General features: G+C 35.6%; 1 protein-coding gene across 3 annotated transcripts in view; it reads right to left on the reverse strand.

Moving 5' to 3' along the window:
• Positions 1–12,632, reverse strand: part of Mael (maelstrom spermatogenic transposon silencer) — a 31,837-nt gene that overhangs the window by 3,443 nt on the left and 15,762 nt on the right. For 2 of the 3 annotated variants that reach the window (XM_013521362.1, XM_005398236.1), the window contains exons 9-10: positions 1,179–1,241; positions 130–262 (exon numbers count right to left, since the gene is read on the reverse strand). In XM_013521362.1, coding sequence (XP_013376816.1) covers positions 130–262; positions 1,179–1,241 — 196 coding nt within the window. The remainder of the gene's footprint in view (positions 1–129; positions 263–1,178; positions 1,242–12,632) is intronic. The other variant, XM_013521361.1, reaches the window with a different exon arrangement.

Here is a 12,632-nt window from a genome sequence, read left to right on the forward strand (position 1 = left end):
GTGTCAGGTATTTTGTCTCAGCAACAAGAGAAAAGTAACTAAGACAAGTTAGAAACAAGGAGGGAAAGAGAGTTTCCAAAGAAGAAATTGAAGATAGCTAGTATTTTGCTGATAACTGAGGCTTCTTACCTGGTAACGCCCTGCATCCAATACAACCATTTTGGGTGTCACACTATTGCTGGCCTCATAGTCCTGAAGTGGTACGTGAGCTCCTGTGAGCTGGATTCCAAAGAGAGTGGCCAGTGAATTGCTGATGCAGTACCTTTCAAAAGAAATAAGAGAAAGTTCACCCTAAGTATCTCATCAGTTCATTCAAAAAGCATTCATTATTTTAAAATTTCTAACAAAGCATCTGAGAAGTACTGTTCTAAATTGGGAAGAAAAGAAATACAGAGATTCAGAGAAGAGAGAGGAAGAGGTAGCATCATAAGACAAGTTATAATTTGCATTATAAGACAAGTTATTACTGGTAACCAATCTCTGATTAACAGTAAGAAGAATAAAACTCCAGGTTAAAAGAAATGGGAATGAGTGTAAAGATCACCATGATTTTCAAATGTTTAAAGCAAGCAGAGGGCAAAAGCAGAACTAAAACTACAATTACCAACAGTTAATCTTTAGAACCAAGAATCACACACTGTGCAAAGGGGCCACTAGAGCACCTAGAAATCTGGGACTCCCAAGTCCTTTTTACTATAAAATGAAAAAAAAAAAAAAAAAAAAAGGTGTATGTTTGGGAGGCACTTTCACAAGAGAAATTGTCCTTAATATGGTCCTGCCAGCTCGAACCACTGGTGTGTGCATGACTGTGGAATCAGGCGGCCTGTACCACCTTTGGGACTGTCCTATGCTGCTCCATGGTTCAGAGACCCCTGGCAGTGAGACATGAATTACAGTCCCATTGTGAACATGTCAGTGACAGCAGGGAATTTCATTTTCCTACAGGAGTCCAAGAAGGAAAAATTTCAGTAAGTGCTTCTGAAGATTCACCCCAACTGTTCAGGTAAGTAGTGATGTTAAGAGAAGAATAAAAGTAACATGAAATAAAAATCACCTTTGTTTTATAATAGAATGTGTAGTAAGGAAAGTGCCAGCTGCCAAAACAATAGCAAGCAAAACAGGCAGGGAAGAATTTAACAGAGTACAACGCTAGAAAGAAATTCCTTTTCCCAACTTACGCAATCTTCTTGCAAACAGCTAAAGCACAGAAGAGAATATCATTTTCTTCATGCCACTTGCACCTGCATTTAAAAATAGGTTTTACTATCCTTACTAAAGTGGCACTGCTTAAGGGTTTTTATATGTGATATTTCTAACTTGCCTAGTTGAAATCATTTAACAAAAACTGACACTATTAGTCAAAGTTTCTAATTTAATACCCAAAGATTAACAAAAAATTATTATTGCTCTCTCCATACAAATTCATGATACTTTACAAACTACACATAGTCATAATAGTTAGATTTTACTTTGAAATAAAAAGGACATTCTAGAGGCACACTAGTGACTAAGGGTAACATGAACTCATTCAAGAAACCAAGTCCACACTATTTGCTGGCACTGTTCTAATCCCCCTGAAATATATTTTTATAGTAAAGTTCACCCTATAGGTAGAAAATCAGAACTGTTTTGTGCATTTTGTTAAGCTATTAATATTTACTTTGCAGCCTCAACTCTAGCCCCAACTGTAACATAAATGTAAACTCTCAGATGTGCTTTTATACTAAAATCCTCTCCAACTTTCTAACCTTAGGCCACAGGTGCATCCATAGCTTATTCCCAAAGGTTCCAAGACTACACCTCATTTAAATGTGAGTGAGTATCAAGAGGAAAGGCCTTTACACTCTTCATTTCCACCTCAAAAAGTTCCTGTAGTCTCCTGCCTTATTTCAAGGTTAAGATTCCTTCTTTCCAAAGATAATCCTGCCTTTAGAACCACCATCATTTTATAGCTATATATATGCACTAGTCAAATTCACTGATTTTTAACAACACTCTATGCTTTCATTCTGGGGTTACTGTTCACACAAACTTACTGGAAAGAGTTGTCCTCTCAACCCCAATATTTGCTCATACAAATTTTATCCATCTATTTACTTCTTATAAAATACTTCATAGTTTTTAAACCTTTACACTGAAGTGATTTCTCTTTCATTTCATCTATCATCTTTTCAAAGTCTGGTGGGAGCCACTAAGAATCTGTACATTATTCTAGGGTCTTCACATGTCTTACTGCTCATATCAGGCAGGAGACTGAAGGCAAGGATGATCACGTCACTCCTTCCAACACTGCCCACTAGACCTAGGCTAATGCCTTATGTACAAGAGCTGCTCAAATTTTTGTTGGACATGAAAAGCTCATTAAATTGGAAGAAGAAAACTAGATATAGCCTAAAGTAATACAAAAGTAGAAAACTTTATCTTCTCTCCTGTGTAACATTTTGGCCATTCTTTTAAGAGTATGATACCTAGTATATTAGCTACTGTTATTCTCTTATTATTTTGTTATGAAATTTTGTTTTCGGGGCTAGGGATATAGCTTAGTGACACAAGCACCTGCCTGGCAAGTGCAAGGTCCTGAGTTTGACTCCTGGTACCAAAAAAAAAGAAAGAAATTTTGTTTTTTCATAGAAGAGGAGTGCTTTTTCTATTTTACTAGTATCTACTTGTATTATATTAAAAAATAAAAAAACTGTATCTCTTAATAAAAGTATTGCTGGGGCATCTGATTCAAAATGGTGAAATAAATGCATGCATAGATTTCCTTACTCTCACTCCTGAGATCCTACAAAAATGACAAACAATAAAAATGGTGGATATCTACAATAAAGGAAAAAACAGAAAGATGCTTCCATGGAGGAAAAATTTTAAAATTGTGGAACATTTCATAGAGCTGATCCAGGAAGCATCAGAGGAGAGGAAACCAAAAGATACACACTTGAATTATTTGAGATGACTATCAAGGGAGAAAACAAAACATAAGGCATTTGGCAAGTTCACAGATGATATTAAGTAGTAAGACACTGGGCCAATTAAATGATCAGCCAATCTACTGAAGACACTAATAAAAAGCTAGCTGAGCTAAATAAATGATGCAAAACATTAGCAGAAAAGAATTAAGAGTCTATAAAAAGGCTCCAAATAGAAATTTGGGAGTTTAAAAATTCTAATGCATGTGTGGGCAACAGAAGTGATCAATGTGAGGACACAGTGTCAGAACTAGAAAATGGGGCAGCTGTCAGTGAATAATTAATTAAAGATACCTTAAAAACAACAAGAGAATATGAAAAGTGGACCCAACAGCTATTAGATGAGGCAAAAAAAAAAGATTAATTGAATTCGTGAAAAATCGGAAGACACACAAAAGGCCTTTAAACACCTGTTTACTGATACAAGAAAAAGTATTTAATATATAGATAAGTGACACATATAGAACCCCCAAATAGCCACAATCAGCAAAGAACTTCATGACACATCACAGTCAAAATCCTGGAACTCCAACAAAAGAACTTGGAGTGAAGTGTTCAAGCCTTAGAAGAAAACAATTTCCAACCCAGGCTGATATATCCTGGAAAACTATCTTTCAAAAATGATAGGGAAATGAGATATTTTCACAATAAAGAGCACTCAAAGAAATTCATGACCACCAACCTAGCACTCCAAAAAATTCTCAAGGATGTCCTAGAAAAAGACCAATCTCATTAATATACATGCAAAAATCCTCAGTAAGATACTGGGAAACAGAATAGAACAAATCATCAAAAAAAAACCATACATCATGACCAAGAAGTCTTCATCTTAGCAATGCAAAGATGTTTAAACTTATGCAAATCAATACACTATAATACATGACATAAACAGAAGCAGAACAAAAATCATATGATCATCTGAACAGATGCATAAAAAAGCTTTTGAAAATACCAAACATCCATGCTGAAGAAAAGAGGTATAGAACAACCTTATCTATATCTGACAGAGTCATTTATGACAAATCTACTCTCAACATCATATTAAATGGGGAGAAACTGAAAGCTTTCCCTCTACAACCAGGAACAAGTCACCTACTGTTATCATTTCTGTTCAAAATAGTGCTTGAGACATTAGTGAGAGCAGTAGGCAAGAAAAAAATGAAAACGTTATGTATTGGAAAATAAGAAATAAAATTATCATTATTTGCAGATGACATGATCCTCTACATCAAAGACCCAAAAAATCCACCAAAAGATTCTTACAATTAGCAATGAAATTCAGTAATGTAGCAAGACACAAAATCAACACACAAAAATCAATAGCATTCCTGTATGCAAATAATGAACCCACTGAAAACCAATTAGGAAAAAAATACCACTCATAACAGCCCCCAAAATTTAAATAATTAGGAATTAACCCAAGGAAGTGAAAGACTTCTACAATTACAACTACAGAACTCTGAAAACGGAAATCAAAGTGGACATCATAAATGGAAAGATATCCCCTGTTCATGCATAGGAAGAACCAATATACTCAAAATAGTCATACTTCCCAAATTGATATACAGATTTAATGCAATCTCAATAAAAATATCAACATCATTCTTCACAGAATTGGAGAAAACAACCCTAAAATTTATATAGAAATAGAAGAAACCCACAATAGGGAAAAGCAACCCGAGGTGACAAGAGCAAAGTGGGAAGTACCATAATCCGAGGCTTGTTATATTACAAAGCTACTGTGATTAAACACACACACACACACACACACACACACACACACGCACAGCTTGGTGCTGGCACAAAAAGGGACATGATGATCAATGGAACATAATATAGAGAAACAACTCCAAACATTCAAACTATGAGGCCAAAAACTTACACTGGAGTAAACATAGCCTCTTTAATAACCATTCTTGGGAAAACTGGCAATCCACATGCAGAAGATTGCATGTAGACCTATATCTCTCACTAGATACTAAACTAAAGTCAGAAGGGACCACATAACTAAATGTTAAAACAGAAATACCTGCTGGAAGATAAGACAGGCAAAACTCTTAAAATCATAGGTGGAGCCGAAGACTTTCTGATCAGAACCCTATTTGCACAGGAAATACTACTGAGAATCAATAAATGGGATCATATCAAATTAAAAACTTCTTCACACCAAAAAAAAAAAAGAAGAGGGAAAAAAATAACCTACAAAATGAGAAAAAAAGTGCCAGTTATTCCTGAAGATTAACATCTAGAATATATAAAGAACTCCAAAAGCTAGACTCCACAAAAAGAAGACCCAATCAAAAAATGGGCAAGTGAAATGAATAGATACTTCACAGAAGTAATAGTACAAATGGCCAATCAATACATAAAGAAATGCTCAACATCACTGGCCATTAGAGAAATGCAAATTGAGACACTGAGATTCCATCTTATCCCAGAGGCCCCTGGGTCAATCCCAGTACTACAAAAACATTCTCTGAAGCCAGTGACATGGGGTTTTGTTAAAGAGGAATCTGTTACTCAATATTTAGGCACTTTAATAAGGAAATGATTTGGATAGGATAGATCTACCTCATACTGTAATGGGATTCCAATACATAAGACTTTACAAAGGAGTTTACATTATAGTGAACTGGTTAGAATCTGTTCATGTAAGCCAGTAAGACTCATCTCAAACACTGCACAAAGATGAGGCTACAAAAGGAGCTCTGCCTATGAGAACTCCAGAAAGGCACTGAGCTTGAGGACATGTCCCTACCTAGAGACAGAGGACAGACTTGAGACAGAACTTTTGTATGAAAAAGAGTCTTCTCTGACTCTAAGCAAAGGAGTCAACTGACTGCTTTTTTTAGAATTAGCAGAAGAATGGTTACTGGTGCTTTCAAGCAAAGCCCTCCACATTCTGGCAATTAGAATTCCGCCTCCAACCAATCTATCATCAAGCTCCCTTACCTACTTTCCCTTCAGCAAAGCCTGATCAGTTGTTAATCCCCACAGAAAAAAAGATAAAGTACTTACGTGGCTTTAATGCCTCATTTCTAAATATAAGCATAACCAAGTACAGACATTCAAAGAAATCTGCAAAATGAAAAAAGACCACAAAAAAATACCACCAATCACAACCTCAAAGCATGAGCTGGTCCATGGAACAAAAGCCTATTAACAGCCCTGAAATGTCAAGTGCCTCAGCAGATTTGCAGCTATGGCATCTAGGATCTCAGTTTTTCTCCTATTCTTACCAACTCTCATTAACACTGATGACAGCTATGACAATTTGCACATTATAACAATTATAAGGGAGAGCTACTAAAAGCTCAACAAGTGCGCCTCTGACCATTTTAAAATGTCAAAATTTGTAAGGGGTTTATACTGATTCCTCTTTCCCCCATGCCTCTGGCCTAGGTAACATCATCTATACTGTAGCGATCACCTCTTACTGCCTCACCAGTGTCTCCAAACAGTCTACCTTTGCTCCTCTCTCCAGCTACCCAGTCATCTTTTGTCATCATTTTTTTCCATCTCTACGGGTCCAGCTGCTGGGTCTAATGATTTTCGCCCATCTGAAATCTTACCTATTCCTTTCCACTTCTGTCCCCACCCCAGGCCAAGTCAGTAAGAACTTGGTTTGTGTTCTTGGTTGTGTAACAATCATAGGCTCCACACTTCATTTCTTGCCACCTTCTAAAACACTCATTAAAAACTCAGAGCTTTTAGAAACCTCATATACCACACTTCCCTGCTTGATAAAATTTCATCCTCTGGCTAACAATGCCTTGTGTTTCCGGGCCCTCCTCACATAATCTGTCTCCTGTTTCAGTTCTCAACTTTAAGGTTCCATCTTTAAAAAAAAGTCTTTGATAATTTTGGAGTCTATCTTTCTACACACTTCTCTGTTAGACTAGCTTGTTGATTTCCTTTATAGTATTTATCACAAGCTAAAATTAGCATTTTAAATTATTTACTGATGTCTCTTTCCTCCTTAACTGACAGCTTCACAAAGGCAGGGACCACGTTAATTGTTCGTTAGCAGAAATGCTTGGCACAAAAGAGATGCTCAATAAATATTTGTTGGTTAAATAAAGGCTACATTATTTCAGTTATTAGGAAGACAGAGTGAATCCAATGACAGTGACAAGAAGCATAAGGAAAATGAGAGATTAAATTTTAAATACCCTAGTCTCCAAAATAACTCCTGACAGTTACTAAGAGTTGGCTCTCTTAAGAGTCTAACTGTATTTATCTACCTGTTTCGTTTACAGCTGAAGACAACATTTATTATAAACTAAGTCTTTTGGAAGGTATTTGAGAGCAGTGTTTGAGGTGAGTCTTAGTGGCTTACATGAACAGATTCTAACCAGTTTCTATAGTTCACTACAATGTAAACTCCTTTGTAAAGTATTATGTATTGGAAGGAATCTCATTATAGTAGGAAGTAGCTCTGTCCTATCCAAATCATTTCCTTATTAAAGTGTCTAAATACTGAGTAACTGATTCCTCTTTAACAAAACCCCATGTCACAGGCTTCAAAGAATGTTTTTATAGTATGGGGGATTGAACCTGGGGCCTTTGCCCTGAGCTCTTTTTTTTTTTTTTTTTTTTTTCATTTTTTGTTTTGAGACAGAATCTCACTAAGTCTCTAAGTTGCTAGAGCTGGGTTCAAGTCCTGATCCACATACGTCAGCCTCTTAGCTAGGATTACAGACATGTGGCACCATGACTGATTCAAAAGATGTCTTACAGCAAAGTGACTCTAGTCTTGCTGCAGGATATAGTTACTCTACTGAACTTAACAGTGTATATCTTCAATGACTAAACATGTTTTTCAAATCTTACTGGAATTGGAATTCACTTTACAATCAAAAGATATTCTACTAGAAAGTCTGGAAACAGTTGCCAGGGCCTAAGCAAATAAATATGTTACCAGTCTTGCTTCTATCTAGACAACTGCAGTACTGTAACATTTTAATTAACAAACCCATTTAAAGATTATTGGAGGGGCTGGGGATTTAGCTCAGTGGCAAAAGCGCCTGCCTGGCATGCGCAAGGTCGTGAGTTCGGTTCCTGGTACCGGAGAAAAACCAAAACCAAAAAAAAAAAAAAAAAAAAAAAAAAAAAATAAAGATTATTGGAGGACATGTGAGTTTTGTCTCTGAAAATTTTCTGTTCGCTTCTTCCCATGAGATTAAGGAAAAGCCAGCATCAAAGCTTGAAGGGTGTCAGTGGTTTGGAAGAAAATCCCAGAGATAATAGTGGAATTCTCTTTAAGAAATGGGGCTATATCAGCTCTCTCTGTGGCACAGCAGATAATAATATATAAAAACATTGATGCCAAATGATTCGGAATGTGAAATTTTAGCACTATGCTTTAGCAGTTCAGGTGATAGATTATATAAATCCAAATACCCCAACACCTTACCCACAAAATGTCCAGATTAACAAGAACAAAAGAACTAAAAGACAGTAGACAAAATCCACACTTATGGCATAACTAGAAGACACAACACTATAAAACTCAACTACCTACAAGAAAACAAGAAAAAAGAAATTTTTTTAATTCCAGTGAAGCAAATTCTCAGTCCTTCATTCTGCCTTTACAAGGATTGTAGAATCCAGGAAAAAAACTGTGGGGAAGAGAAAGGAAAGAGACAGCCAAAGATTAAATTAAAATTATCACCATAAAGGGAACGCCCACTCTACATAAATACTGAAACAGAATCTTGGGAGATCTGAGCAATGACCACAGGGAAATGCCTGTGCTGAGGGGAGAGGAGTGAGAAGAACCCTTTAGAAACTGGGTGGGGGAAAAAAAAAAGCAAGAAGGTGACATATGAAGGCTCCTGCAGGACAAAAGAAAACAATGGAAGGGCCTACACCCCCACACCCCGAAACCATACCCTAATGAACCTATCCGCGGCTACACCAACAGGAGAGGGAGCTCTTGAACAAAGACTCAAACCTCTCCACATCACAGCTCTACCCAAGAAACGCGAACAGCACATTTTCACTTACAGAAAGCTTCCGTATAAAGAAAACAGAAAATGAGAAAAGGCTTCAGATGGTAATTTCCTACCACTTTCACCTCCCAAAAAGTGAAAGAAAACAGAATTCTAACATAACATTTCCACACTGAATTAAATGTCCTCAAACAAGAATGTGAGGACATAGAAACACTCGTAATACGAAACTCCAAAATTAAAAACATAAAAATCACACAAGAAAAATTACTAAGTCATAAACTGCCCCAAAAATAGGTTCATTTGAAAAGTTAGTATGAAAAGCTTAAGAAATCACAAAATTATCATGAAAACAAATGATTAAAGAGTACAAAGTATCAGAGAAAGTAGCCACAATAAAAATGATTATCAAACATATATATTTTGGATACACCTTAAATTTAGAAACAAAATTAAATGGTGAAACACACCTAACATTAAACTATAATAAAAATCTTCAACAATAAAGCCTGATTCTGTATATCAAAATGAGATGTATACATAACATCTCAGAGTAGACCTACAGTAATAAGCTCAGAGAAATATTCTAGCAAAACTATTAGACTTTAAAGATTAAAAAAAATTAAGATTGCTAAGCAAAAAGACCTAATAACTACAGGCAAAAATACAGACCAAGAGAACCAACTGACCAAATTTCACAAAAGACAGAATATAGGTTTATATTTTTGAGAAGTTCACGCAAATGAAATGCAACCATCAAAAGCCTTAAACATTTAAGAAAATAGAAAATACTATTCCTGTAAGTCTCTCATCAACTTACTATACCAAAGTTCAGCAAACATTTTATGTACAAGAACCAAATAACTCAGCAACCATCTTAAAACTACCGGAGGTACAAGTAGACATAAAAACAAGATTTTAAAACTTCATTCTCAATACAAGGTAGTTCAACAGGACAAAATGCATCTTGAAAGATAAGCAAATTTAAGCAATGTAACTGCTGAAACATCTTTCCCCCAAACATAACTGGGGAAACATCTCTCCCTCAAAGGCCTATACAGCTAATGGCCTGGTCCCCACTTGATGCTTATTGGGAAGTGGTGAAACTTTTCTTTTTCTCTTTAGCTTCCCAAGATTGAGGTCAGGAGTTTTGTTTCACCACACGCTCCCACCATGATCTGCCACCTCCATACAGGCCTAACAGTAACATGAGCAACTAATCATGGACTGAATTCTCCTAAACCATGAGCCAAAATAAACCTTTTCCCTGCATAAGCTAATTAACTCACATATGGAGATATATTATATAGTTAAAAATAAAGAATACGTATGCTCATGTGCCCAAAAAAGTCACAAAAATTATATACTATACTAAGCAAAACATCGCCAATCACTAGTAACTTCCATCAAGTTGCTATTATAAACAACATCCTTTAGTTATAATGCAAAAAGAATTTACAGAAAGAAACAAAACCAGAAAGGCCTTTCTACCAGTACATTTAATCTGTACATTTAAAAGACTTGTATTTAACACCTGGTTGAGAATGAAAATGAAAAAAACTTGTTAAAAATAAAGTCAGTCATGGTGGTGCAGGCCTGTTGTCCAGCTATGTGGGAGGCCTAAGTAGGAGGACTGCTTACACCCATGATTTTGATAGCTGGGCAACACAGCAAGACCCCATCTCAAAAAAATGCTTTAAATATATACAAAACACACAAAAGTAGATTTGAACAACAGAAAGACATCCTTTGTCCTTGGATACAATTCATTATAAAGGTTTCAGCAGTACCTACCTAAGTTAATTTATAAATCTAATATATTCACAACTACATTTTTATGACACTTTTGAAAATATTTTTTGTCTGAACAACAGTAACACTTCATACATTCAAAAGACAGTTATATCAACAAACTGGGGGAAAACATGGAATATAATCAAGCAATGAACTTAAGTATATTTCAAAAAAGTAATTTAACTATACTGAGGGAAGAAAAAAAAAACGAAATAACTTCTGAACCAATTATTTCACTTTTATACTCTCAGACTTAAAAACAAGATTAAATAAACCCTGAACTGCCATATGTTTTTTGTTCAATAGTGGTACTACTGAATTCTGAAATTACTTTCATTGTATTCTGGAATTGGACAAACAAGTAGAGAAATAGTGAAATGCAGGAAATACAAAAATAAAAAAGGAGAAAACTAGAGAACTGGATGGTACTGAATTGGGACTGCAGGCTCAGTACCAACTAATGGCAAAACAGACATATATAAAGAGAAATCAAGAAACTCAGGTACACAAAATGTGTATGTAGTGGTCTGTCCATTTCCTAGTCCTCTCCACTAAAGAGACCGATAATCAATGACCCTGGTAAGGAATGTGCACACCTACCACCCAGATCCTATCTCCTAAATACTACTCTCCTCCACTAAAAAGAACCACAGATCATTGGAGAAATGGCTGATTCAAAGCTTGAGGACAGAAAAACAGATGAGTGTAGAATATAATGTGCAGAAAGCAAAGAAGGGCTCAATAGATGCAGCAACATCAAAAGGACACAGAAACCACTGAGGAAACTTCCACATTCTTAAGTGGAATCATTTGGCAAAAAAATCAGTTATTCTAAGCCACTGAATAAATAGTTATTTGAGTCTACACTCACGTAAGTAAATGAAAAAAACGGGTAAAAGAGGGAAGTTCTTTTTCATGGAGTCCCAATATAACCAGAAGGAACAATCAAATTAGGAAAAAAATCACTATTTCACTAACATAGTAGTAACTGATTCAGATTAAATCATCAATGGCTGCTAAAACTACTATATAAAAATTTGAGGAGCAGGGGCTGGGTATTTAGCTCAGTGGCAAAACGCCTGCCTGGCAAGTGCAAGGTCATGAGTTTGATTCCTGGTACCGGAAGAAAAACAACAACAAAAAAAATCTGAGGAGTACAGTAGCTGATCTCGCAATATTTCCTCACCGGACATTTATTAATAAGGCACAAAATAATTACTTTTCAATGGATAAGTCTGACAGACACTATCTCAGGCAAGTGACTGAAGTTATCACCATCAGTAATTGATACCATGTGTGCCTCCAGATGAGACACACCTGAAAGGACAGCATCATATTTGTGGCTTTCCTGCTCCAAACTTTAACCACAAGGAAATACAGACCAAGTCAAATTGAGGAACCTTCTATAAAGTACCTAGACTGTACTCTTCAAAAAAATACCAAGAACATGAAAGTCAAAGTTTGACTGAGGTAATGTTCTAGATTATAGTAGTACAAAGAGACATGAAAACCAAGTGAAACATATGATCCTGGATTGATGTTTCATATTAATTTTTTTTTGCTGCAGAAGACATTATTGAAACAACTAGCTTTAAAATATGAACATGGTCTTCTGATTACAGTATTGTATCAATGGCAATGTCCTGATTTTGATGACTATACAATAGTTATATATAAATGTTCTTACTCTTATGAAATCTATATTTTAGCATTCAGATACAAAGCTACATGATAAAGGCAACTTACTCTCAAGGGGCTTAAAAGGTATATATACAGAGAAAATTATAAAAACAATGTATTAAAATATTTAGTAAGGAATTTGGGAGAATGATACACTTTTTACTATTTTTGTAACTTCATTAATCTGAGATTAGAAATTCTAGGTGATAGTAAAGATAGTTTATTTGGCTGTTAT

This window comes from Chinchilla lanigera, unplaced genomic scaffold (assembly GCF_000276665.1).
Source record: "Chinchilla lanigera isolate Chin_1 unplaced genomic scaffold, ChiLan1.0 scaffold00061, whole genome shotgun sequence".
Taxonomy (NCBI): domain Eukaryota; kingdom Metazoa; phylum Chordata; class Mammalia; order Rodentia; family Chinchillidae; genus Chinchilla; species Chinchilla lanigera.